General features: G+C 50.1%; 4 protein-coding genes across 7 annotated transcripts in view; 3 read left to right on the top strand and 1 right to left on the bottom strand.

Annotated features, from left to right (window-relative positions):
• The window catches only part of uspl1 (ubiquitin specific peptidase like 1), a 25,647-nt gene extending 17,882 nt beyond the window's left edge, over positions 1 to 7,765 (bottom strand). The window contains exons 1-10 of one of the 4 annotated variants that reach the window (XM_019871719.1): positions 7,090 to 7,275; positions 6,132 to 6,286; positions 5,187 to 5,309; positions 4,186 to 4,906; positions 3,930 to 4,028; positions 3,704 to 3,833; positions 3,506 to 3,631; positions 3,257 to 3,417; positions 2,072 to 2,403; positions 912 to 1,781 (exon numbers count right to left, since the gene is read on the bottom strand). In XM_019871719.1, coding sequence (XP_019727278.1) covers positions 912 to 1,781; positions 2,072 to 2,403; positions 3,257 to 3,417; positions 3,506 to 3,631; positions 3,704 to 3,833; positions 3,930 to 4,028; positions 4,186 to 4,906; positions 5,187 to 5,309; positions 6,132 to 6,260 — 2,691 coding nt within the window. In that variant the 5' untranslated portion in view covers positions 6,261 to 6,286; positions 7,090 to 7,275. Of the gene's footprint in view, positions 1 to 767; positions 1,782 to 2,071; positions 2,404 to 3,256; positions 3,418 to 3,505; positions 3,632 to 3,703; positions 3,834 to 3,929; positions 4,029 to 4,185; positions 4,907 to 5,186; positions 5,310 to 6,131; positions 6,287 to 7,089; positions 7,276 to 7,700 lie in introns of those variants that run through there. The other 3 variants (XM_019871727.1, XM_019871731.1, XM_019871713.1) reach the window with 3 other exon arrangements.
• Positions 7,766 to 10,515: 2,750 nt separating this feature from the next.
• Positions 10,516 to 15,046, top strand: hmgb1a (high mobility group box 1a). Its single transcript, XM_019872466.1, has 5 exons — positions 10,516 to 10,639; positions 12,289 to 12,472; positions 13,060 to 13,205; positions 13,267 to 13,441; positions 14,355 to 15,046. Exons 2-5 carry the CDS (start codon positions 12,326 to 12,328, stop codon positions 14,511 to 14,513), a joined length of 627 nt encoding a protein of 208 aa, XP_019728025.1. The 5' UTR covers positions 10,516 to 10,639; positions 12,289 to 12,325; the 3' UTR covers positions 14,514 to 15,046.
• A 1,397-nt stretch (positions 15,047 to 16,443) lies between these two features.
• ubl3a (ubiquitin-like 3a) lies at positions 16,444 to 20,442 on the top strand. The gene is made up of 5 exons (XM_019872528.1): positions 16,444 to 17,093; positions 18,834 to 18,942; positions 19,072 to 19,158; positions 20,093 to 20,170; positions 20,237 to 20,442. Exons 1-5 carry the CDS (start codon positions 17,067 to 17,069, stop codon positions 20,287 to 20,289), a joined length of 354 nt encoding a protein of 117 aa, XP_019728087.1. The 5' UTR covers positions 16,444 to 17,066; the 3' UTR covers positions 20,290 to 20,442.
• A 1,738-nt stretch (positions 20,443 to 22,180) lies between these two features.
• Positions 22,181 to 23,517, top strand: part of LOC109517421 (olfactory receptor 1-like) — a 2,247-nt gene continuing 910 nt past the window's right edge. The window contains exons 1-2 of the mRNA XM_019872591.1: positions 22,181 to 23,183; positions 23,422 to 23,512. Coding sequence (XP_019728150.1) covers positions 22,764 to 23,183; positions 23,422 to 23,512 — 511 coding nt within the window. The 5' untranslated portion in view covers positions 22,181 to 22,763. The remainder of the gene's footprint in view (positions 23,184 to 23,421; positions 23,513 to 23,517) is intronic.

The following is a 23,517-nucleotide window of genomic DNA, read 5'->3' on the forward strand; positions in this document are numbered from 1 at the left end:
CACAGACGACTTGACCTTTCGACAGCAGATTTTTGTGCAAGTGAACATCATCTCATACTTTCCTCTCACTTCTCTTTTTTTTTTTTTTTTTTGAAGGGTGTAGGGTCCTGATATTCTGACACACGACGGTCGTCTCCTTTTTGGAAGTAACGACGACACCTATCGACCGCAGGTGGAACAGCTGCCTCCAAAGTAACAAGTCTTGACAACGGCGCACTACTCGAATTGAGGTGAGTTGTTCAACTACTCTGTCGTATTGAATTAAAATCGCCTGATATGAAAACCAGTCCTCAAAACCAGTGCAATGTAAACATTTGTGCTCTCGATTCAGAAACGTCATCACGCCCCCGTTTCAGGATGAAGCCGTTTTATTGACAGAAATTCAGTACAGTATTTCCAATTGCATCGATCTCAAACATCCGTAACGCCACATGCATGACACAAGCGCTCAGGCCAACAAGTGCTTTACTTTTGCTAAATAAATTAACTCGAACTTATTTGATCTTCGCGCCAAAACGAACCAGAGTTAACAAATAAATGCTCTCGCAGTTAAGTTTAATGCTCTTGTTCGCCCCCCCCAAAAAAAAAACTAAAATCCTACACAAATGATGTACTGTAGACCAACAGCGATGATTCCAAGACATCCATTTCGAAAGTAATTTCAGTGCTGTAGTGGACTGACAGCATTTCCGTGATCGAATGAGGAAAACGGAACCTCGGTTTTGCACCACGGTCCAACGTGAGATGCACGCACCGGGAGAGGCGAAAAAAAAAATCCACCCGGGGCGGTGCTGTTGCTATGAAAGTAAAAGTTCCAGTTCTCGGAGCGTCTCGTCCTCCATCGCTTGCTGAGCCGCTACTGGCGTCATGGAGAAAAACTCGTCCAGGAAATTTTCCGGATGCATCGGCGGCTGCGGGGCGTCGGGGGTCGCGTCTTGGCGGCAGGCCAGCGTGTCCAGGAAGCCCGAGCTGTCGGGCGAGACGGCGGCGGAGGGCGAGGGGAGCAGCAGATCTTGCGGCAAGAAGCCGCCGGGCGAGATCGGCGCCGCGCTGTCGGGCCGGCGCGCCAGCAGCCGGTCGAGTTTGGCCAGCTTCTTCTTCTTGGCCTTCAGCTTCTTCAGCAGCTTGTAGCGCAGCGCCTCCGTGTCGCTCAGGACGGCGGGCGGGCCGCGGGCCGGAGGAGACCCCGCTTGGATTTGACTGAGGCTTTGATGACAACTCCCGCTTTTGGAAAATGCCGGCGGGGATTGGACGGCGGCGCCGAACGCGCCAAACGCCTCGGCGGCCTTCAGGGGGTGACCGTGGCGGTCCTCCATAGGCAGCAGCTGAGGTTTGCAAGCGGGCGTGGAGTGACTGGGAGGACGCTGCGCAGGAGTGGGCGTGGTGCCGTTTGGCCTTTGATTGGCAAGATGATGGCTGAGCAGGAAGGACCAGCGCGAGTTGTGGTCCCCGGGCGGCGATGGCGGCCCCCCGGTGGAGGACACAGGCGACGCCCGCCGGACACCGAGAGGCGGCGGGCCGGAGGCTTGAGCGGCCACCTCCTGCGGCGACGGCTTCACGTTAGCCGTCCTTCCGGCTCGTTCATGTTTGACTTTGGAAATCCTTTTGCGCCTCGTCGGAGCTTCTTCCGAAGCGGGGTCATAATCGGGATCGTTGTCGGCGTCGGACTCTGCTGACTGCGGGGGGGTCTCGCCGGGGTCTTCGGGTGTCAGGGAGGAGCTGTCCGGCGCGGGGATGTCGTCCAGAAGCGCCGCGTGATCCGTCGGCGCATCGGCTGCGACCTGCGATGCAAAACGTGGTGAATTTCAAATGTGCGGTTCGGGGGGGTCATCAAATCGATAAATACAGCCGAGTTGAGCCTCAAGGTGCTTTGTTCATGTCGAATAATTCACCTCGTGAACCGTGTCGTTTATGTCACGTGGGCTCGGTCGGGTTTTGTGCGCGTCCTTTGCCGCGGCACTGACAAACTATTTTTGCAACAGGACGGACGGCCTATCTGGCTTCTTTGCAACGAGAATTCTGACCACAAAATTGACGTTTTGTAGGAGTACGACGGTCGACCACAACACACCTCCGTCAGGGTGAGCGTGACGATGTCGTCGTGGGACAGGCCGTGGAAGGCGTCCAGTAGCGTGACGGAGCTGATGGACACGTCCTCGCAAGCGTCCGCCGTTGCCACTTCGCTCTCCTCCTCTTCGCCGTGAGCGAGGAAGTGCCGGTCCGGGACCACGCAGCGGGACGGCGGAGAATCTGGTCGCGTGCTGGACGGGGAACAGGCGCCAGAGCCGGGAGAAGCCTCTTGCGCTTCCCAAAAGACAAGGTGCATTTCCCGAGCGGGAACGGGCAGCGTGGGGTGGAGCGGGCTCTGCGGGTGCTTCAAGTCGTCAAATTCGAGCCAGGAGCCTGGAGGGGAGGGGGTGGCCGCCTACTGCCCGAACACAGCTGGGATAGACTCCAGCATGCCCTTTGACCCTTGTGAGGATAAAGCGGTTCAGAAATTAGATGGATGAAATTGCATCATTTAGTTTAGCTTTAATGAGTGTTACTTTTAGTTTTATTTTATTTTTTAAGATACCTGTGTATGCTATAGTTGTGGTTATGCAACACAAAGGGCATTTTTGTTGCAATTAAAGTGAGCTTTAGTTTTATAAATGTAAAATGTAGTTGCAGTGGGTTCGAGCATTCTCGTTCTTGTTTCATTTTCATGAACGAAAAAGTTTTTTTCAATTTTACTTTTAGTTATTTTGTTAGTTTTACTTTGGCTCCCACGTCACTCACCAGGCCAGACCCCACCTTTCAAAGCCGTACCCTCTGACGCAGATTTTCTTGTTTCGTAATGCTAAATCAGTTTTTAGCTGAATAACCGGCGGGAAAAAAATACATTCTAAAAATGTAAATATTAAAAAATAGATATAAAAACGGATTATTAGCTTTCTCTTGGACTTCACAGGAAGTACTACGGCGAGAAAATTGGAATTTACTTCGCCTGGTTGGGCTTCTACACCATCATGCTGGCCCTGGCCGCTGTTGTGGGTCTCAGTTGTTTCATATACGGATACAAAACACAAGAAACCAGCACGTGGAGGTACAGTGCTCCTCTATCCGATCTTCATCTCGACCGTGAGTTCATTCCGATGAGGTGTCTGCCGTCTCGGGGGGGTGGGACAGAGAAAAAGATCAAATCACCCTTCAAAAAAAAAAAAATCGAACCCAACTATTGGCACCGCATCCAAAATCGGAGTGTCTGTCCGCTTACCGCTGGGAGTGCGCGTCCACGCCACAAAGTGCTCGGCACGCCGGTCGTACTGGACGAGCGCCGTGACGGCGTGTCGGCGGCCCTCCAAGGTGAAGGCGAGCGCGTCCAGGTCGCCGTGCGGCACGCCCTCCTCAAAGTGCAGCGCCAACACCGCGGCCACCCTGGAGGGAGTGCCACATCCGCGCCACATGACACAATTTGCCACATGGCCAAAACTCCATTTTCCTCCATTTCGATTTGGACGGTTACCTCTCCAGCTTCATGCTCCTGCGCTGGCGCCGGGCGCCGCAGGCGTTGCACACCGCCCAGTGGGCGGCACGCATCGGGTGCCAATCCGGCACCACGTTAGTGAATGTGGGAAGTGTTTTGGTGACCCTAAAACAAGTCAAGTGCTGTTAAAACATTCAATTGGGACCTCGCCCCCCCCCCCAAGAAACATGAACGGACCTCTCCCTGGTGACCGTCTTGCACTCGGCGCACTCAAACTCCCAGCAGAACGTGGTCCGAAAGAGAGGCTCCGCCCACGAGTCGGCCGCCAGCAGGAGCGGCATGGCGAAGACCGGACTCTCTTTCTGGCCTGCGCAGAACAACGTGCGAGGACACGCGCATGCGATCAACAACATAGGAGAGAGAGGTTGCCGTCTGGCAAATCTCCAAACGAGGCAGCACCCACCGAGCTGGCAGCGCAGCTGCGGCCGAAGCAACTCGAAGACGGCCATCCTGAGATTCTGCAGCCGCTCGGCGGCGTCGCGGCGAACCCTCGCTTGCTCATCTGCGCCCAAAGACAGCAAGACCTCATGAGACAGCTCACGGTTTCATTCTCGCGTGACTTGCATTTTGGATCGCCGTTTTCTCGATGAAAGCGCGAGCAGAGGCCGACAACGAGAGAAGCTCCTCCGCCAAGGGGCCACCTCGGGGCCGACACCCACCGCTTCCCGCTTGGAGGGCGTCGCGCGCGCGGTCGTAGCCGCTCATCAGGCGCCAGACGGCGGCGGGCCGGGGCTCGTGCCGGCCTTTGCGTCTCCTCAGGCTCTCGCAGTTGACCAGGACCACCAGCAGGACGTCCAACCAGCAAAGGTTGTGAGCGTTTTTCCAGAAGAGAGGCGCCGCCGGAACGCCGAAGGGTTCCCGGACGACGGATTCGTCGGGAATTTCCGCCGTTTGCTCGGGAACTGTCCCGAGCGACGTGTCAACAGGTTCCTCTGGGGAGGCGACGGGTCCCTCGGCAGCACTTGTAAACCCGCCGGAAGCATCGACGGGTTTGCGAGGACCCCCGGCGAGTTGCTCTGCGGGGCCATCGCCCTCGTCGTCTGTCCGAGAGTTTTCCTCGGGCAGACGCCGCGGAGGTCCGACGGCGGTGGCTGCCGCCCTCTGATGGGAGAGGCGGTCTTGGGGCAGACGAGGGACCCCGTCGGACGGCTCAACGTGTGTCACGGCGGTCTCGTGAGGGCCACTTGGAACCGGACTTGGTGCTCGCGTGTGCAGTTGGCCAGAGCGCAGACACTTGACTTTGACTTCCTGGCGGTCGCCTTCGTTTTCCGTCCGGGACGACGCCTTTCTCTTCCTGCCGCCGGCCGCCGTCGTCGTCTCCGCTGGGGCCAAACTTGCCAAAACGTCCTCGAGGGGGCGGCTGACCAGAGGGAAGAGACACTAGCGAGCAGAAGGGGAAACGGTTAGCGCAGGATTAGCATGTAGCATTGAGAATGAAAGATGACACAAATGGTCGGACTGGGCAACAATTTAGGGCCACCGACTCCAAAATCTTCTTTCCACTGTTGACTGTTTCCTTCGCTTATAGAACACACAAATGACAATTTACTGTCCCAAAAAAGTTTGTTCCTCCCCAATTTCTGGGAATTATTTCTTATTTACAGGGTGTCCAGTCTTTGGTTTCGCGAACAAAGCGCGGGCGGGCCAAGTGGCGGCTGACCTGAGGCTCGGTGCACAGCGTGACGGACTCGTGCAGGTTGAGGCGGCACAAGCGCAGGGACGAGCGCAGGCCTTTGGACGCGCACCACGGGCAGAAGTCCAGAGACGCCGCCCTCTCTTGGACCTACAAACGCAGAATTTAAGGCGTTACCGACACTCTGAATGGTAATCAATCACTCGTTTTGCAAAATCCTTCTCTTTCAATCCGCTGATCAAATGTGAAAGGTGTCATTCATCAAAACAATCTTACTGGATAGCACAATAGACGATGCGAGAACTGCGAGTGGCATTTTTTTTTTATATGTATTCCTTTTGTCATCACGCACTTGCATTTTATTTCAAAGTTTCTGAATTTTCCAAGAAAAAAAAAAAGTCCTACATTTTCAGAATAGTTTAATCGCCTTAAAAAGTGAATTGTATGATGAAGCTTTCAGGGGAAATGCTCAAGTTTTATTTTCTTTAGAGAATAAAAATACTATTTGCGAAACATGGAATGTTTTTCCTCAAAATGTTGGGGGGGTTTTCCCCAAAGGTTAGTCCCTACTCCCAAAAATTCTAATTTATTTCTTACACTTTGCCTTCATATATATATCTCAAAATTAGTTTTGTTTTATTTTAACAATACTTTCACACACCCTTTCGCCCTCAAAAGATGATGTTTTATTTTAACAATACTTTCACACACCCTTTCGCCCTCAAAAGATGATCCACTTTATTATTATGCTCGGAGCAGTATGACAACAACTTTCCGACACCTTGACTTCTTTTGAAAAACAAACAAATCCCACGAAAATGAAAGCTTTCGCCTTTTACCAAAGATTTCCTTTTTGTTTTTGTGGTATAATTTGGAGTGGCACTGTTAAGTCACAGTGGTGGTCAAACACAATTCAGCTTTGCGCAGGTGACAAACAAGTTGAGAGCAGAGCAACCGAGGGCTCAGACTGACTTTTCCCAAATACCCCACCGGTGTGGAGGCCCGAGCCCCCGAACCGGCGTCTTCACCGGGCATCACTTCAGCGCCGCTCCTGCCGAGGTCCGCCGCAGCCGCCCGCTGCCATTCCGGCAGTATCACCATGACAACCTGGCTCACCTCCCAGGAAGCTAAAAGGAGGGAGACACATCATCCAAATGAAGATCGAGGTTCGTACTCCAAAAATCCTCAGCGTTTTATTCAACCTATGTTGGTCTGGCGTTCGTCGTGTTTCAACTGTTGACTGAGTTCATTTCAATTCCTCCCCCATTTGCCTTACCTTGAAAAATGACTTCTTTTGTAAGATTAGAATTTTATTCTTCCCGTGTGGATTTTGCATGTCCGGTTACCTCCCACGTTCCGGAGACACGCAGGCCAGGTTGACGTGAGCACTCTAAATTGTCTTTAGGTGTGAACGTGAGTGCGAATGGTCATTGTTTGTCTATGTGCCCCCCGCGATTGGCTGGCAACCAGTTCAGGGTGTCCCCCGCCTACTGCCCCGAAGACGGCTGGGATAGGCTCTAGCACGCCCGCGACCCTTGACAGGATAAAGCGGTTCACTGATAAGATGGGGGGAAAAATGTCCAACCCAAGTCTGGATTGTTTCATGAATTGGACATGAAGTAGAAATAATGACAGAATGACCATTGCGGAATATTAAATCGGATTAACTCGACGACCACCATTCGAATTTGCATCGCTTACTCTTCAAAGCTCACCAGAACAAGTCTCACGGCCTCTTCAAAAAGGGCACGCAGATGTGACATTTACTTGTTCTTAGACGTTCCGAACCAAGTTACACTGCAACTTTTCTCAAAAGAATCAAACCAAAGCGGCGTGCTGCATTCGCCGGTTAGCATGCTACCATGCGAGCAAGCACGAGGCAGGACCAATCGAGCCCAAGTGCAGACAAATGCCTGCAAACGATACGTACCGTTCTCACACTCCAATTCAAATTCGCCACATTCATCCTAAAAGTAATACAAAAAACATTCCGGCGTAGAGGGCCGCGATCAGAATTGAGAGCGTTTGTCGTGTTGAAAACGTCGTGCTTCCTTCCGCGTGTGTTGCACTATTTGTCTCCCCCCCCCCCGAAAACCACGACCAACGATTGTTCCACAATGGGTCCGTCGGGAATTGTGATTTATTTTTTGTTTGTTTGTTTGTTTGTTTGTTTGTTTGTTTTGCTGCTGCTCCTCAGTGGTGACCTTGGTCGACGTCACTCCTAGAAATAGCAAAACCGGAACAACTTTGGTCATCATTCACTATTTTGGGCTACTATTTACCCCGTTCATCCAAAATTGGTTTTACACACATATCGAACGAATTATATTTTGCTACGAATATATTTTTTATTTAATTTATTGTCTTGAACGAAAAAAAGTGACGACTGTACCGCCATTGGTGGGGTGGCACCCTAGCGCCCTCTATTGACCAGCCGTCACTGCTTGGTTACCTTTGGAGAGGTGCTATTGATGTTTTTTTTTTTTTAACCAAGTGCGAAATCGAAGAAATAAGAAATTGTTAGAAATAAGTTTTACTCACAGATTCTTTGGAAAAGGCGGATACTTCAAAGATCGTGTGGATTTCATTGACATAGTATTGTAATGTATGGCCGTATGGCTTCCTGTTTGTCTTTGAAGTCATATTCGTGGAGCGCAAGGGATTTAAAGGGGGCGGGGGGGGGGGGGGGCACATTTCCCACTCAATCCAGCCCATACAGCGCACACGCACAACACAACACGCGCATCAAATGTCTCTCGCACCACTCTCGCCTCCTCCTCACATGAGTCTCCGCCCGTCCTCCACCCCCGCATCAGACGCCCCCATCGCTCCTCCAGGATAAGCTCCTGTCCTCTCTTTTCCTCGTGATGACAAATGAAGACATTTGCATGCGATTCCCATTTGGGCGAGCGCTCATTAGCATGCACGAACGTCGGCAAGCAGACAGAGCAGACGCCATCTTGTGGCACCTTCCTGATGCAAAAGGACAAGCAGGAAGCAAAGGAGGACATTCAAAGCAAAAGAATGCTGTGTTTCTTTCCTTTCGTATGAGATTACAAATGGAAGCGGAGAAATGATCACACAGCTATCTATTGAAGGATCGATCTATCATTCTATTGTTCGATCTAGTGTTGTATTGATCTATATCAATCTCATCTAGCTATCTAATCGGAACCACATTAGATTAGATAGTTAGCTATCTGAAGCTAATTTCTTACATCCATTTGCTTCTCCTCACTTCGGGTCGCTGATTTTTCGAAGAAATAAGAAATTGTTAGAAATAAGTTTTACTCACAGATTCTTTGGAAAAGGCGGATACTTCAAAGATCGTGTGGATTTCATTGACATAGTATTGTAATGTATGGCCGTATGGCTTCCTGTTTGTCTTTGAAGTCATATTCGTGGAGCGCAAGGGATTTAAAGTGTTTTATGGGGCTGCGGGGGGGGGGGCACATTTCCCACTCAATCCAGCCCATACAGCGCACACGCACAACACAACACGCGCATCAAATGTCTCTCGCACCACTCTCGCCTCCTCCTCACATGAGTCTCCGCCCGTCCTCCACCCCCGCATCAGACGCCCCCATCGCTCCTCCAGGATAAGCTCCTGTCCTCTCTTTTCCTCGTGATGACAAATGAAGACATTTGCATGCGATTCCCATTTGGGCGAGCGCTCATTAGCATGCACGAACGTCGGCAAGCAGACAGAGCAGACGCCATCTTGTGGCACCTTCCTGATGCAAAAGGACAAGCAGGAAGCAAAGAAGGACATTCAAAGCAAATGATGCTGTGTTTCTTTACAAATGGAAGCGGAGAAATGATCACGCAGCTATCTATTGAAGGATCGATCTATCATTCTATTGTTCGATCTAGCGTTGTATTGATCTATATCTATCAACTAATCTCATCTAGCTATCTAATCGGAACCACATTAGATTAGATAGTTAGCTATCTGAAGCTAATTTCTTACATCCATTTGCTTCTCCTCACTTCGGGTCGCTGATTTTGGGCGAATTGTGGGCAAGGCCCTGGATTGGTCTCCAGCCAATCACATGGCATGTACAGTGAGTCCCCGCAATCGTTATTTGCACCTCTGGTTAAGTAGCATGCACGAACGTCGGCAAGCAGACAGAGCAGACGCCATCTTGTGGCACCTTCCTGATGCAAAAGGACAAGCAGGAAGCAAAGAAGGACATTCAAAGCAAATGATGCTGTGTTTCTTTACAAATGGAAGCGGAGAAATGATCACGCAGCTATCTATTGAAGGATCGATCTATCATTCTATTGTTCGATCTAGCGTTGTATTGATCTATATCTATCAACTAATCTCATCTAGCTATCTAATCGGAACCACATTAGATTAGATAGTTAGCTATCTGAAGCTAATTTCTTACATCCATTTGCTTCTCCTCACTTCGGGTCGCTGATTTTGGGCGAATTGTGGGCAAGGCCCTGGACTGGTCTCCAGCCAATCACATGCATGGCATGTACAGGGAGTCCCCGCAATCGTTATTTGCACCTCTGGTTAAGATGTATTGAAAGCCTTCAGAGAAACTCAGTTGTTATTGCAGAAGGCTGAAAATTGTACACATGCAAGAGAATAAGTGTTGAATCGTCTTATTGACTTTTTTTGCTTAGACACATCCAATTGATGGATTCCTAGGAATGAAATCAGAAGTCAAGGCTATTAGTCTGTTCAACTATTGTTCAAGTCAATGTAACTCAGAGTAGAGGGGTCACGGGTTCGATTCTGCGCTCTTGCCTCCCTGTGTGGAGTTGACTTGTTTTCCCCATGCCTGTGTGGCTTTTCTCCGGGAAGGTCAGAGGCCGGATTGGAACCCCCAGCGTCAGAACTGGGAGGCAGATGCGCAAACCACCATATCGACCGCACGGCAAAATTAAACTTGCTCTAATAACGTTTTTTTTGTGCTGCTTGAGTATGTAGTCAAATTATTTCATGATGTCAATGGTCGTCATTTGTCAATTACTGTGAACCAGGAGTCGCCAACCAGAAGCGGCTCTCCTTCTCAAATGTTTGCCGACCCCTGCTTTCTGTTCACTGCACAGTAATCGACAGTAAAAGCTCTTTTTTAATTTGAGAACTTAAGTACATCTCGAGCAGTGCACTTTTTTTTAACTTTTACTGAACTGCGGGAGTTGTATGGGCACTTCTGTTTTTCCCGGAGTTTTTTCCCCCGCAAGTATCTGTACTGCTACTCAAGTACAGGGTGGGAGTACTTTAGCCACTTCTGCTCTTTTGTGGACGAAACAGACGCTCGCGAGAGTCTCGGGGACGACGGGGCGGGCCTCACGCGGGATGAAAAGGCCGCGGCCAATCAGCGGAGCGCCAGGCCGCGAGCCGACCAATGGAGTGCGAGCTCCGTCGAGAGTAATGTTAGAGAACGGAGGAGTGAAGACACTGCGTATCGCCTCACACAACAGCCATTGCCCAGCACCGAGAGCCCAGTTGCAGTTCTTCCGTAAGTACGCGTCGGCATTTCGAGGCTTTTCACACCACAACGAGCGCAACAACAGAAAATAGTTCGCCGCCCAACCGCCTTTGACAGTCTTTTGGCATTTTGTCGTGTCAAAATGGCAGATAAAAAAACAAGACGCGAAATACAGACTGCGAAGGTTAAAGAGTGGACCCGACGCGGGGGTAATTGTGAACAAATGCGAATATTCGCGCCGGGCAAACTCGACGGTAAACCGCGGATCTGAGCAAGGCGAAAAATTTGGACCATTTTTCTGGTGTCGTGTGTCCAAAATGGAGTCCGCTGTGTCGCGATTATCGCGTCCAAAAATCCGGGAAGAACGGCTCGTCACTGGCGACAATGGTAGCAGATTGGCCGTTAGCGTTTTCCCAGTGCCGCAAGTCACGGCAGAAAAAAAAAACATGACGAAAATGCAGGAAAAGTGGAGAAAAAGAAAGAAAGGCTTGAAAACGACACCCCCGTGTGTGTTTGTTGACTCATCTGGCCTTCAAAATGGTGTTTAAAAAAAAAAAAAGAAAAAAAGGACGAGGCTCGGATCAAGCCGCGCTCTACTGTAATGGCTGACTGTATTCGCATAGGAAACAAGGCGCACACAACGGCGACGAGCAACTTTTCCGAGCGGCTTTTCTCGCCCGCGCAGCCCGCGAGCGATGCGCCCGACGGCGGCGAACGCTCGACCGGACCCTCGCGGTGCCGACGGCGCCTCGCGGAGCTCGGTGCGGCGCGGCGGGGCCGTGCTACGTGCTTCCGAAGCGAGCCGAGCGAGCCGCCGCCGACACAAAGAGAAGGGAGCCATATTCCCTCCGTGAAGACGAGAGCACAGCGGCCATTAGGAACCGTTCAAACGCAAGCAAGCCAATGCGGGAGGCTGCGATCTATGGAAGAGGACCGGGCGGACGGCCGGCAGCCGGCCGGAGCTTTCGGCGGGACCCCGGGAGCTCGCGGTGGGCCGGAAGGAGACATTTGAGGGGCACTTTCTTTCATCGCGAGGCCATTCTCAGAAAATGGAAGAAGAAATAACGCCGTCGTCGTTGTTGTGTGACCTCCTTTTCCGACCAGCACGAGCGCCATGACCAGCAAACTCGGCGACCGCTCCTCCTCCTTTCTCGCAACTTTCCGCCGCTCTTTACGGCGACATTTCAACGCATTAAAAAAAAACAAAAAAAAAAAAACATTTTAATCAATTTTTGGAAGGCGGGGGGCGGGGTTTTATTTTCTTTCGATGCGACGAAGAGGAGTTGGTGGGACAAGGCTTTAATAAAGTGTTTGACAACAAATATAGCCCTTTAATGTGTGATTAGTGCTCCTCTTGTGTGTGATGTGCGCAACAACCGCGGCCGCATTTGTTCGTGGTTTTTTTTTTTTTTTTTTTTTGATCGAATCTTCCACGTCAACGCAAAGAAGTTGCTCGCATCACAAAGTGTGTTTATGTGCGGGGGGCTTTGACCCGCGCCGTAATGAACACGTAGCCTTCAATAATGAATGCAGATTTACATTAGCATCGGAGCTCGCCACCTACACCCCACCCCCCTCACCCCCACGATCAATTACTGTAAAGGTGAATGTTCGTCAATATTCGCCCCCCCCCCCCACACACACACACACAAAATTCTAATTGCCATTTCGGATTGCAGATTTAGCGTTTGGCTTCAGGTGTTTTCCCACGCCAGGATGAGGAAAGATCCGGCAAAGCCCAGGGGCAAGATGTCCTCCTACGCCTACTTCGTGCAGACGTGCCGGGAGGAGCACAAGAAGAAGCATCCCGACGCCTCGGTCAACTTTGCCGAGTTCTCCAAGAAGTGCTCCGAGAGATGGAAGGTAGAGGAGCGAGTGCTGCACCGGGTCCATTTGAAGCAGAGCTCCCTGGCCGAATGAATGATTGGCGTTCTGCTTCATACTTAACAAATTGGTCACTTTGACCCAGGGCTGTACCCAACAAATGTTTTTAGCACATTTCGTTGTTTTTTTTTTTTTTTTTTAACAAAGTAACAAAACAGTTGCTTGAGAAAAAGTAGGTGGAGGTTCAAATTCCTTGGGTCAAATTGACTCCGAAGGATATAAAATGAAGGCTTCTTCAGTTTGACCCCGAGTGATGGTGAATGTCTCCACCGGTAAATTAATTGAAATTTCGCATTGAACAACCTTATGAGTTGATTTTGGATTGTGCGCATGTTTTCCAATGTCCCGTCCACGTGTTTACGGATAAAACCAAGGTAGTTGGGGCTTCTTAGTCAACAAAGTCAGCCAACACTTACCTACTTGCTAAATTTGATTGGGTCAACTTGACCGAGTGCTGCAGTCGCAGAGAATTTCAAATGTTCAATGTCAATGGGACCCAGAGGATAAAAGTGGCAGTTGGTCAAGCGGGTTTTGCCAAGGTTCTTCTCTCTGCCCCCACATGGCAGACGATGTCGGCCAAGGAGAAGGGCAAGTTTGAGGACCTGGCCAAGCAGGACAAGGCTCGTTACGAGCGGGAGATGATGAACTACGTGCCGGCCCGCGGAGGAAAGAAGAAGAAGTTCAAGGACCCCAACGCCCCCAAGAGGCCCCCGTAAGTGAGGGACGGGAGACCCTGGAGAGGACACGGGCGAGCCAACCGCTTTTTGTTGCAGGTCCGCCTTCTTCATCTTCTGCTCCGAGTACCGTCCCAAGGTGAAGGGCGAGACTCCGGGCCTGACCATCGGCGACGTGGCCAAGAGGCTGGGCGAGATGTGGAACAGAACCTCGGCCGAGAACAAGCAGCCCTTTGAGAAGAAGGCGGCCAAGCTGAAGGAGAAGTACGAGAAGGTGAGACTGCACCCGTGTCTCCAAAAGAAATGGGCCCGTCCGTCATCCCGAGTTTCCAGTTCTCAAAATTCAATGTCAAGAAAACATGTGAACGGTGAATCCTCAGCACAGCCACGAGTGAAAAAAGGCCGCCGCGTTCACACGTGCCGCTCCGTAATCTCAGTTTTAGTTTCTTTGAAACCTTTCCTCTGAAAAACGTGATTGGAGGAAAACAAACTTTATGGAAAAAAAGCGGAATTATGAAAAGGAAAAATGGAAAATTAATTTTTAACAGACAAAAGTAACACCTTTATAGAGCGGAATTATGAAAAGGAAAAATGGAAAAAGACCTTTCTCTGAAATGTACTCTTTTAATTTTTAACAGACAAAAGTAACACCTTTATAGAGTCATAAGGCCTTTTTCTCTAAAATCTATATATTTTTAAAAAATCACTGAAAGTCTACAGACATTTGTCAAAAGAAATCTTAAAATGGAGATAAAAATTAGGAGATTTAAAATTAAAGTTTGACTTGTAAATCTTCTAATCTCCCCCCCAGAAACTGAAGGGAAAAATGGAAAGGGTGGAATTTTATTTTGGGGGATTATTATTATTTACCTCCTAGGGACTTCCTCACAACAAAACAACAAAAAATCTGAAACCCCAAGACAAACAAGAAGAATGTGCCTTATTTTTTCTTCTTTAAAAAAAGAAATCTATAGCCGTTGTTAAGAAATATTTTTCTCCCAAACGTTTTTCTAGAAATTTATTTTTTTTCTTCCCTAAAAAAAAATTATGAACAAAATGTAGCTTTTCTTTTTTTTAATCTCCCCAAAATCGATGATTAGCATTTTCTGCCAAATAAATAGGAACAAACGGCTCAACCCGAGTGGTGACCTCATGCTTACTGGAGCCAGTCATGTTGCGTGTTTTAGGACGTGGCGGCGTACCGTGCCAAGGGCAAGGCGGGTGGCGGTGGCGCCCCGGCGGCCAAAGCAGCGGCCAAGGTGGAGAAAGACGACGAGGACGACGATGAGGAAGAGGACGAGGATGATGAGGAAGAGGACGAGGATGACGACGAGGACGACGAGTAGTCGTTCTGGGCGGCGTTGGCGGTGATGTTGTTTGTAAAGCATTTAAGACGCCCCATGTACACACTTCACTTCCAAAAGCAAATCCATTCGTTGCATCCGAGGGGCGAAGCGGTTGGGGGCGGGCTTAAAAAAAAAATGCAGAAAAAGGCTGTGTATATCACTTGTTTTTATGCTGTACAGTTTGTTTCTCCTTTTTGTATAGTTAACACTACACACGTCTGGTGTCCATGTCCTCTTCTTGGTCTGCTTTCTCCTCCTTCGAATCCTGGTCCGGCGGGACGGGGCTTGGGGGCTTACCGTATTTAGCCTAGCTAGACGTGCACAGCACATAAAAAAAAAAGAAAAAAGTCAAAATCTTAGATCTGAGTGTTCCTGTTTTATCTGTGTTTTCATTTTATCGCCGTTTGACGTATCACTTTTACTGATCTTTATGTACCACCCTCATAGCAACACGAGAAGAAATGGGGGGGAAAGACTCGTTTATTGTTAAAATTTAAATTGCTTCTGATGTCAATAAACATTTTTTTAATATGTGTTTTTGTTTCAGTAACGTGTGTGTGTGTGTGTGTGTGTGTGTGTGTGTGTGTGTGTGAAAACAATGTGGCAGATTGACGGTGAAAAGGGAAAAAGTTAGTGAGCAATATTTATAGATTTGCAAACAAAAAGAAGCGACTTAATAACTTACAAGGTGTGTGTTGAGTATATATATACAGTATACATAAACTTTAGTTTTGTGTACTGTACATAAAATTCTCCCTAATTACAATTTGATAAATAAACCACCCATTTTTGCCCATCCGTCCAATAAATGATTGAGCAAAAGTACATGTAAAGCTGCTTTTTGGAGTACTCGTTCTTTCGTTCCGTAAATTGATTGACGAATTTGATAACGGGCAGACGCAGCGTTCAACGTCGTCAGAATTATTAGTGGCGACCTCTAGTGGGGAAAGTGCATCAGTATCGAGAATGGAGCGTGTCCTGTAATGATCACGGTTGTCCACTAGATGTAGCTGTTGTCATGCAAGAATGGCTGCTCTGGTTAGAAGCGCGAGTGGGGAAGATGTGCAAAAGTAACGAGTGACGTACTGTAGTAAGGGAATTAAAAGGCTAACAAGTGAAGGAATTAAGTACAGAAGTGGTAAAGAAGGGATTGAGAGAAGGAATTAAATTGTGAAGAAAGGACGACTGTGGTGAGGCGATCAGGTGCGGGCGGAAGCGCTGATCGATTGGTGAGCAGGTCGTCCACCTGACACTGCAGAGTTCGATTCCGGCCCCGGCCCTCCATGTGTGGAATTTGCATCTTCTCCCCGTGCCTGTTTTCTCCGGGTAGTCCGGTTTCCTCCCACTTTCCAAAAAAATATGCACGGTAGCTTCATTGAACCCTAAATTGTCCCAAGGCGTGAGTGTGAGGGTAAATGGTCGCTGTCTGTCTACGTGTCCCCAGCGACCGTCTGGCAACCAGTTCAGGCCTCCTGCTCGAAGTCATCTGGGATCGGCTCCAGCACGGCTGCCACCCTCGCGAGGATCAAGCGGTTCAGATAATGGAAGAAAGAAAGGATGCGTGATAAGATGGGGGGTCTACTGTTAAAATTCAGGAGCCTTCATGGAAGCCAAACCCACCTTTGAATCGCTGAACATTTCAACTGAATTTTGGGACAGCTGTCAAAAATCGCGAGCGCTTCTTTTGAAAAACCTTCAACGCTCCTTTGAAAGCCCACCTGATTTGCAATTCCAGCAGTCTGCGTCTCGCACCGGATCGAACCACTGTCTTTGGACACAGGGGTTGTGGTGTCGAGTGCTGCGCTGGAACCAAATCAAGAATGAAGTTTTTGATGCCATTTTATAGCCACTACTAAAATTAGGGACACCGCATGGAAACCAAACTCACATTTTAAAACCAACGATGAAACTTGGACTGTTATAATAAACAGTCCAACAGTGTAACTCGCCGATCAAATGTGGGTCAGTCCAGACGGGCGGTGACGTCGCCGCTCAGTCTGTGACGACGCCAGCGAGCGAGTCGGTAAAACGCCGAACATTTTTTTGTTCACTTTTTCACGTTCTTTTGTCACCTTTTCCTCAAATCCTCACGCGTCGTTCGACTTTTTCTTCGGGGAACGAGCGACTGAAAAAAAAATGTGCTTGCGTTAGTTGCCGTTCCGCATGGCGTAGTTTTCTTTCTCCTCCTTCCGTCCTTCGTCGATGTCTTCCTTCTTGTTGCGGCCGAACCGTGTTTGAGTTTCGGGAGTTGACCGCCCGGACGGCGGCGGTGGCGGCGTCTTCCTCCGAAGAAGGTTGCCTCCCCTCGAGCGCACCCGGCGGTGGACATGTCGGAGCTTGCCACTCGAGCCAGTTAATGGACATGTCGGCGCAGTAGAGGACGAACCCGGATCAACCGGGACTGATCTGGACGGACCCAGTGCGACTCGGTGTGCGCGTCCTGCCTCAGAATTGGCTTCCGGGACTCTGATCAAAATAAATAAATTGATCAATTCCCTGACTGACATTGTCGGGCAACGGCGGATACCTGAAGTTGGCTGAACGACCTGCAAGATGACATCGAGCACGCCAGAAGACATGGTGAGCTTTAACCCCGTCCGCCCCCAAGCAAAAAAAAAAAAAACCATCCTCCGAACCAGAGATTTTCAAACGCGTCGTGAGTCTCCGATTGTACGTCAAATGTTTGTAAAATCGACATATTTTTTAGCCCAAAAAGAGAGAACTTTATGTTCTTGAAAAAAAAAAACGAATTTTGACTTGGCCGATACATTTGTATTTTTGTCATAGAGATATTAACTAAAAAATACATGCGTGTTCCCCCCCCCAAAAAAAAAAAAAATCAAACTTCCTTCTCGTACGATAAAGACTATTTCCTCAAAACGGTTTTTTGAAACTTTGTCTTAGGTGATCGTTTTTCTCTCAGAACATAAATATGCTTTTCAAATATTAGGTTTGCCCCCCCCCCACCCCCTCCGACTCTATTCGGGACGCGGGGGAAATCGGCAAAAAAAAATGTGAATCGTTTTCCAAAGTAAAAGCAGATGTGTTCTTTTGATTCAACACAAAGATCATCTTTTCGGCTTCCTTTTTGGAAGCAGCTCAGTGCCGCCAGTCCACAGTGGTGGGCTGCTGATTGGCCGCCCAGCTTAAAAAAAAAAAAGATACGGATCGATATATTGGAGTTGCGGAAGTCATTGTGCTCCTCTTTGGTGTGGAGACAGCTTGTTTTTGATCTTTTGACTTTTTTTTCCTCTCAAGGCATGTTACGGGGAGAGTCATCTTTGACGGTTGAACTCGAGGTCGTCCGAGTTGTTTTTGACGTCATCACACCTGGCGTCTTTGATGATTTGACCTCGGTTTCCCCAGGCCCGTCTTTGATGTTCAACCTCATGGCTCAAAAGGGGGTTGCGCCCGTGTTGTGAAAGGACTCGAGTGTCTTTGACACTCTTTCAAGCGTCGACTGCGATGAAGGGACTCGTTTGTCTCGGACTTTTCGCCTGACTTCAAAGACGCCGTCCGCAAGCGTGTTTTCGCAGCCACGCTGACGACATCCCGCTACCCCCGCCCGAGGCTCGCCGCGCTCTCACGCCCGCGCATGTGCCAATTCACGCAGTCGTCGACTGATTGCGCAACCCCACCGTCGGCGCCGAACACCGCCGCCGCTTCCTCTTGACGCGTCCGCTGACGCTTCGGCTGTGCCTTTGAGCGTCGCATCCAGCAATTTGTCAGTCAGGCTGCGCCGTTCAGGGAGTGGACAAACACAAAAGTGAGCGCCTCACTCAGCCCCAAAGAACATTTGGCTTTTGGGGGGCATTGTGGCGTTTTCAAAGCAGGGCCATGCAAAGTCCACACACACACGACGATCCGTCCGGCAAATGCCTTTTTGTCCGTCTCCGGCCCACCGGAACGGGAAGTCATGAGCCTCTGGCTCCACAGGAAGCGGTCACGAACGATCCCGCCGGCCCGTCCGTCTCCTATTTTGCGGTTGCCCAGCTTCCGGCGGAGTACCGGAAGCGCCCTGGAAATTGATCCGTGGCTCAGGTCTGCATTTACCGGCGGCCGACATCGATACGAGCCGCGGAGCTCATAGAGTGGCAGTCACCTTGCTAGGCGGCGCGCGCATGCACGCAATAAAGAACCGGCTGGGCCAAAGTCCAGTCTCGTGTCCTCGTGTGGCATCGGCAGCCGTAGACTTCCCCCCCCCCCCAAAAAAAAGTGCGCGCAGCTCCGTCCAGTTCATCGTACGTGTCCTTCCCGCCATCTAAAAAAAGGACTTCCTGGGAGTTGTTCCTGATGAGAGCGTGTCTGCGCGTCTTCCAGATTAACCTGCGGCTGATCCTGGTCAGCGGCAAGACCAAAGAATTCCTGTTCCCCCCCGACGACTCGGCGGCCGACATCGCCAAACACGTGTACGACAACTGGCCGATGGGTGAGCCTCCTCGGTTCTCTTTTCCCTTCTGTTGTCTCGACGGCAAGCGAGGACCTTTGCGAGCGCCTTTTGCCAAGCGGCGCCAAGAAATGCAAGAAAGAAAGAAACTGGCGTGTTTGATGTTTGCAGACTGGCAGCAAGAGCAAGTCAGCAGTCCCGACATCCTGCGCCTCATCTACCAGGGACGCTTCCTGCACGGCAACGTCACGCTCGGAGGTACATGCGCGCACACGCGTCCTCTCACACGTTCCCGTGCTTTTGCTTTCTCACACACTCATTCTCGCTGTCTCTCACACTCTTCCACTCGCGCTTCCTCCCTCTGACGCATGCACGCAGTGTCACGCACCCTCACATTCCCGACCACGTTCTTCAACTCTCACCAATGCACGCGCGCACACGTTCTCTCACATATTCTTACACTAACAAATGCAGACTCTTGCTCTCACACACACCCACGTGTGTGTGTGTGCGTGTGTGTGCGTGTGTGTGCGTGTGTGTGTGTGTGTGTGTGTGTGTGTGTGTGTTTTTAATGAATGAATTAATGGATTTGATTTTCCCCGAGCAGCAGAACAGAGGAAGCTCAGTGTTCAGGACAAGTGTCCTTTGAGCCAGACAGGAAATGAAGGGGGGGGGGGGCAGTGTTGGGGGTGGACTTTGGGTTTCGGGGGCAGACGCTTCCTTTCTCACATTTGTCCGCATCTGCACCCGCAAAGTGTTTATTTGTGCAACGGTCAACTAAGAGTTTTCTCGCCGCAGACAGTTTGCCTTTTTTTCAGTGAGTGCCTCATCATCACCAAAGTCTGGCAAATTCTGACCCCCTCAACCCCCCAAAAAAAAAAAAAAAACAATAATAATTGGACTCTGTCAATCAACTGGACATAAAAGGTAAAGACTTGCTCTTGCACAAACAGCCACCAAGCTCACCCAAATTTGAAGCAATTTCCAAGGCGGCCAACTGGACGTCCCGCTTGGCCGTCTCCCAAAATCGGACAGCGGGCCACGTTCTTGGCAATAACATAGCCAAGAACGTGGCGGGGACCCAACCGAGTGGACAACTTGAATCGGAATCCGTTGCGGGAAGAGTGAACCTCCTTTGCTTTCAATTTTTCCACACAAAGGTCATCACGCTTGTGCGTTTTTTGCGCGGCAGGCTTGAAGCTTCCTGCGGGCAAGACCACCGTCATGCACTTAGTGGCCAGGGAGACGCTGCCCGAGCCCAACTCCCAAGGTAAACCGCAACACCGTACGGATGATGATGATTATATGCGTGTGACGGAGTGTTTTGTGTGCTCAGGTCAGAGGAACCGGGAGAAGAGCGGCGAGCGCAACTGCTGTGTCATCCTGTAAGCGGAACCCTTGAACACCCCCCCCCCCCCCCCCCAACCTTCTTTGCTTTGGTGCTTTCTCAACACTGTAAAAGCCTTCGCGCACGCACGGTGACTCACTGGCTGAGGGCCGGTTGCCATGGCGATGCCATGCCTTCTTTTTCTTTTGGAATTCAAACAAATGTACTGATAGGCCCACACACACGTGTGCGCGCATGTGTGTGGGCATCTCGTGGGCCAAGAAGAAGAAGAAGAGGAAGAAGCGGACGAGATGCTCCGCAAAAGCGAACAGGATGACGTGAAAACGATGTGCGCTGGAACCATCGTGAATCGGTAAGGACGTCCCTTTTGCACAACAGGAGCACGTGCGAGCCGTGCTCATTCATCAACAAACACGCCCGCGTGTCAGTCAAGAGTCAAAGTGGATGGACGGAGGCCATTTGGATGGAAGTGAGTCCGATTTGCTTCCGGCCTCGCTGCCATTGATTGATTGATTGATCGACGAGTGCATTTTGACATGCGTTTTATTTTTTAAATTTTTTTGGGGTTGCTGCTAATCGACATTGCAATCAAATGTGTACAGGAAATCAACATTTTCAGTTGTGAATAGCTACACACCCGTAAAACAAAAAATAAAGCTTCTTGACGTGTCATGTGACTCCAGTGTCGGTGAATTGCTGCTCCCACGCCGGATGTCGAGGTGCGCTAACCGCACTTGTTGGTGTGTGCGGGAACAAGTCATTGCGTTGCATTTGTATTCACAAAACTCGGCGCACTGATCTCGAGATGGTCTTGACCATCGCGGCCCCAAATTTGAAAATCCTCTTATCGCTTTTGGCAAACAAACCTGAAGCGTCGCCGTCTCCCGGAAAAACAAAAGCCGCCTCAAAAAAACAACATCAAAGGGCAAAATGTGGGTGTCTTCAACGTTGTTAACCAAACTGGATGAACAAATGGCCCATATCAGTTGGGATGAAAAAAAAAAGAAACTCGAAGTTGAAAGTTTGCCAAAGTTTCAAACAACAGTGTGCCAATTGTGAGCGTGCGTCAGCAGAGGCTCAATTAGTTGGGCTGGCGAAAGCCGCAGGGAGCGCAGGTGGAAAAACAAGTCGGTCCCCAGAGTGACGCTCTGACGCGTTTGTTTGGCTTCTTCCTCAAAAGGTTTTCTCTTGTTGATCTCATATCGAGGCGAGGCGGGGGCGGGGGGGTCGAATAGCCACCGCTGCTTATTGTTGTTTGTTTGAAATAATCCCAGAAAGTTCCCAAAAACTTTTTCTATTCCTGTAATATCAACAACCGTATGATTTGAGTGTTTCACTTTTGGGAAGATCCACTTGATGTCGGGGAATATTTGTCAAATCTTTGTGGTTTTGAATTGACAAGCGGCAGCGCGGTGCGGGTGACGAATTCGCACGTCCGCCGCACTGTGGCTGAGGCGCGGGGTTCCAGTCCGGGCTCCGGCCTACCTGCGTGCACTTGGTTTGCTTCGGACATGTTCATATTTCAAACGACGGCAATCTGACGTGGAAAACCAAAAGAAAAGTCAGCAGATGGACGCTTTATCAGTCGCGCCATCCCTCCACCTGAACGCGATTCCTTTTTTACTATGGATTGACAGATGTCTCTTCTGCTGCTTCTCCTTCATCTTCTCTCCGCGGGAATGCTAATGATTCGTATTAAGGCCTAATAATTAGCCCCGGGGCACCTCCAGCGAGGCGCCTGTCCCCGGTGGCTTTTTAGACAAATTGAATTACCGGTTCAAGAAACATTCCGTTGTGCTAGAAAGGCCAAGTCGATCAATGTCAAGTTGTTTGCGTGTTTGCTGCTTGAATTCAAACAAATGTCAAGAATTTGTTCGAGCCCATGTGGGGAAAAAAAAAAAAGCTTTCAACAATATGGATCACACAAGACTGCTTCAAAAACGACCTCCATATGGGATAGGAGGAATCGCACAACTATGTGCAAAAGAGAGTTTGCAGAAACCAATTCATACAAAATCAGAACCATGTGACATCAGTTACGGTGTACCGCCTGGGTCAATCCTGCGACGCAAACTGTTTCCATTTTACATTTATCATGTTGTAAAGACATCAAAGCTACATGGGGTTGCCTGCCTGCCCGTCCGTCTAAGCTGTCTGTGTCTCTGTCCATCCAGCCGCTGGCTAAAATTTGGTGGTTCACTTTGGAGTTGGTGTTCTGGTGAGTTGCGGGACATGCTGTATCAAACTTGTGGGCTAATTACTGTGTCACTTGTTTTTTTGCGGGGGGTTGGGGGGGTTGTTTTATTCACTCCAGACACTTGAAGATGTTTGTTGTCAAATGTTTGCCAAGGTTACGGCCAACCGAGCTCCCCACGGGATGAAAAACTTGTTGTTTTGAAGTCGAGTTGTTTTTTTGCCAAGTGGGAGTGTCCGTTGCGGTGATTGGGGCTTCGGCGTCCTTTCTTATTGGCCGCGCTCGAGAGTCGAGCTCCAGTGGATCTCGGCAACCGGGACCATGAACCTGTTCAATCCTGCCAAGGATGAGAACGTGTCCATGGTGCACCCCGAGTACTTCATCATTAGCGGCCTGTCGGGGATCCCGCATATCAAGCTGTACTACGTCTTCCTGTTCGTGGTCTACGTGCTGTCGGTGCTTGCCAACGGCTCGGTGATGGCCGTCATCTGCCTGGACCGCCGGCTGCGGACCCCCAAGTACGTGGCGGTCTTCAACCTGGCCTTCGTGGACCTGTTCGGGAGCTCGGCGCTGGTCCCCAAGCTCCTGGACGTGTTCCTGTTGGGCCACCGCCGCGTTCCCTTCCGCAGCTGCCTGACTTTCCTGTTCTTCTGCTACACCTGCTTGTCCATGCAGTCGTTCAACTTGGTGGCTCTGGCCTACGATCGGCTCCTGGCCATCATTTTCCCGCTGCACTACCAGGTGAGGAGCAGAAACCCGCGCTTGGTATTTTCCCGTTACCCAGGGCCGATTGCAAGCCTCTGACCCCGGAACTGACCTGGACACCTCACCATTTGCCCCGTCCTTATCCTCCATGGCGCGTGATGTCACTTTCAGTGCCCGAGATGCGAATCTCGGCGCTTCATTCGTATTCCACAAATGCGATACTAACCACAATGTTGTCCATCGTGTATGGTGTCGTGTTTTGCCGCACCCGCAGGTGAGGATGACGCACCGCTTCATGTTCTCGCTGATCTCGGGCTTCTGGGTGCTGGTGGCGGCCCTGGTGGCGACGGCCACGGGTCTGCTGACCCGC

The sequence above is a fragment of the Hippocampus comes genome, unplaced genomic scaffold (genome assembly GCF_001891065.2).
Source record: "Hippocampus comes isolate QL1 unplaced genomic scaffold, H_comes_QL1_v1.1 scaffold33, whole genome shotgun sequence".
In the NCBI taxonomy this organism is placed as follows: Eukaryota; Metazoa; Chordata; class Actinopteri; order Syngnathiformes; family Syngnathidae; genus Hippocampus; species Hippocampus comes.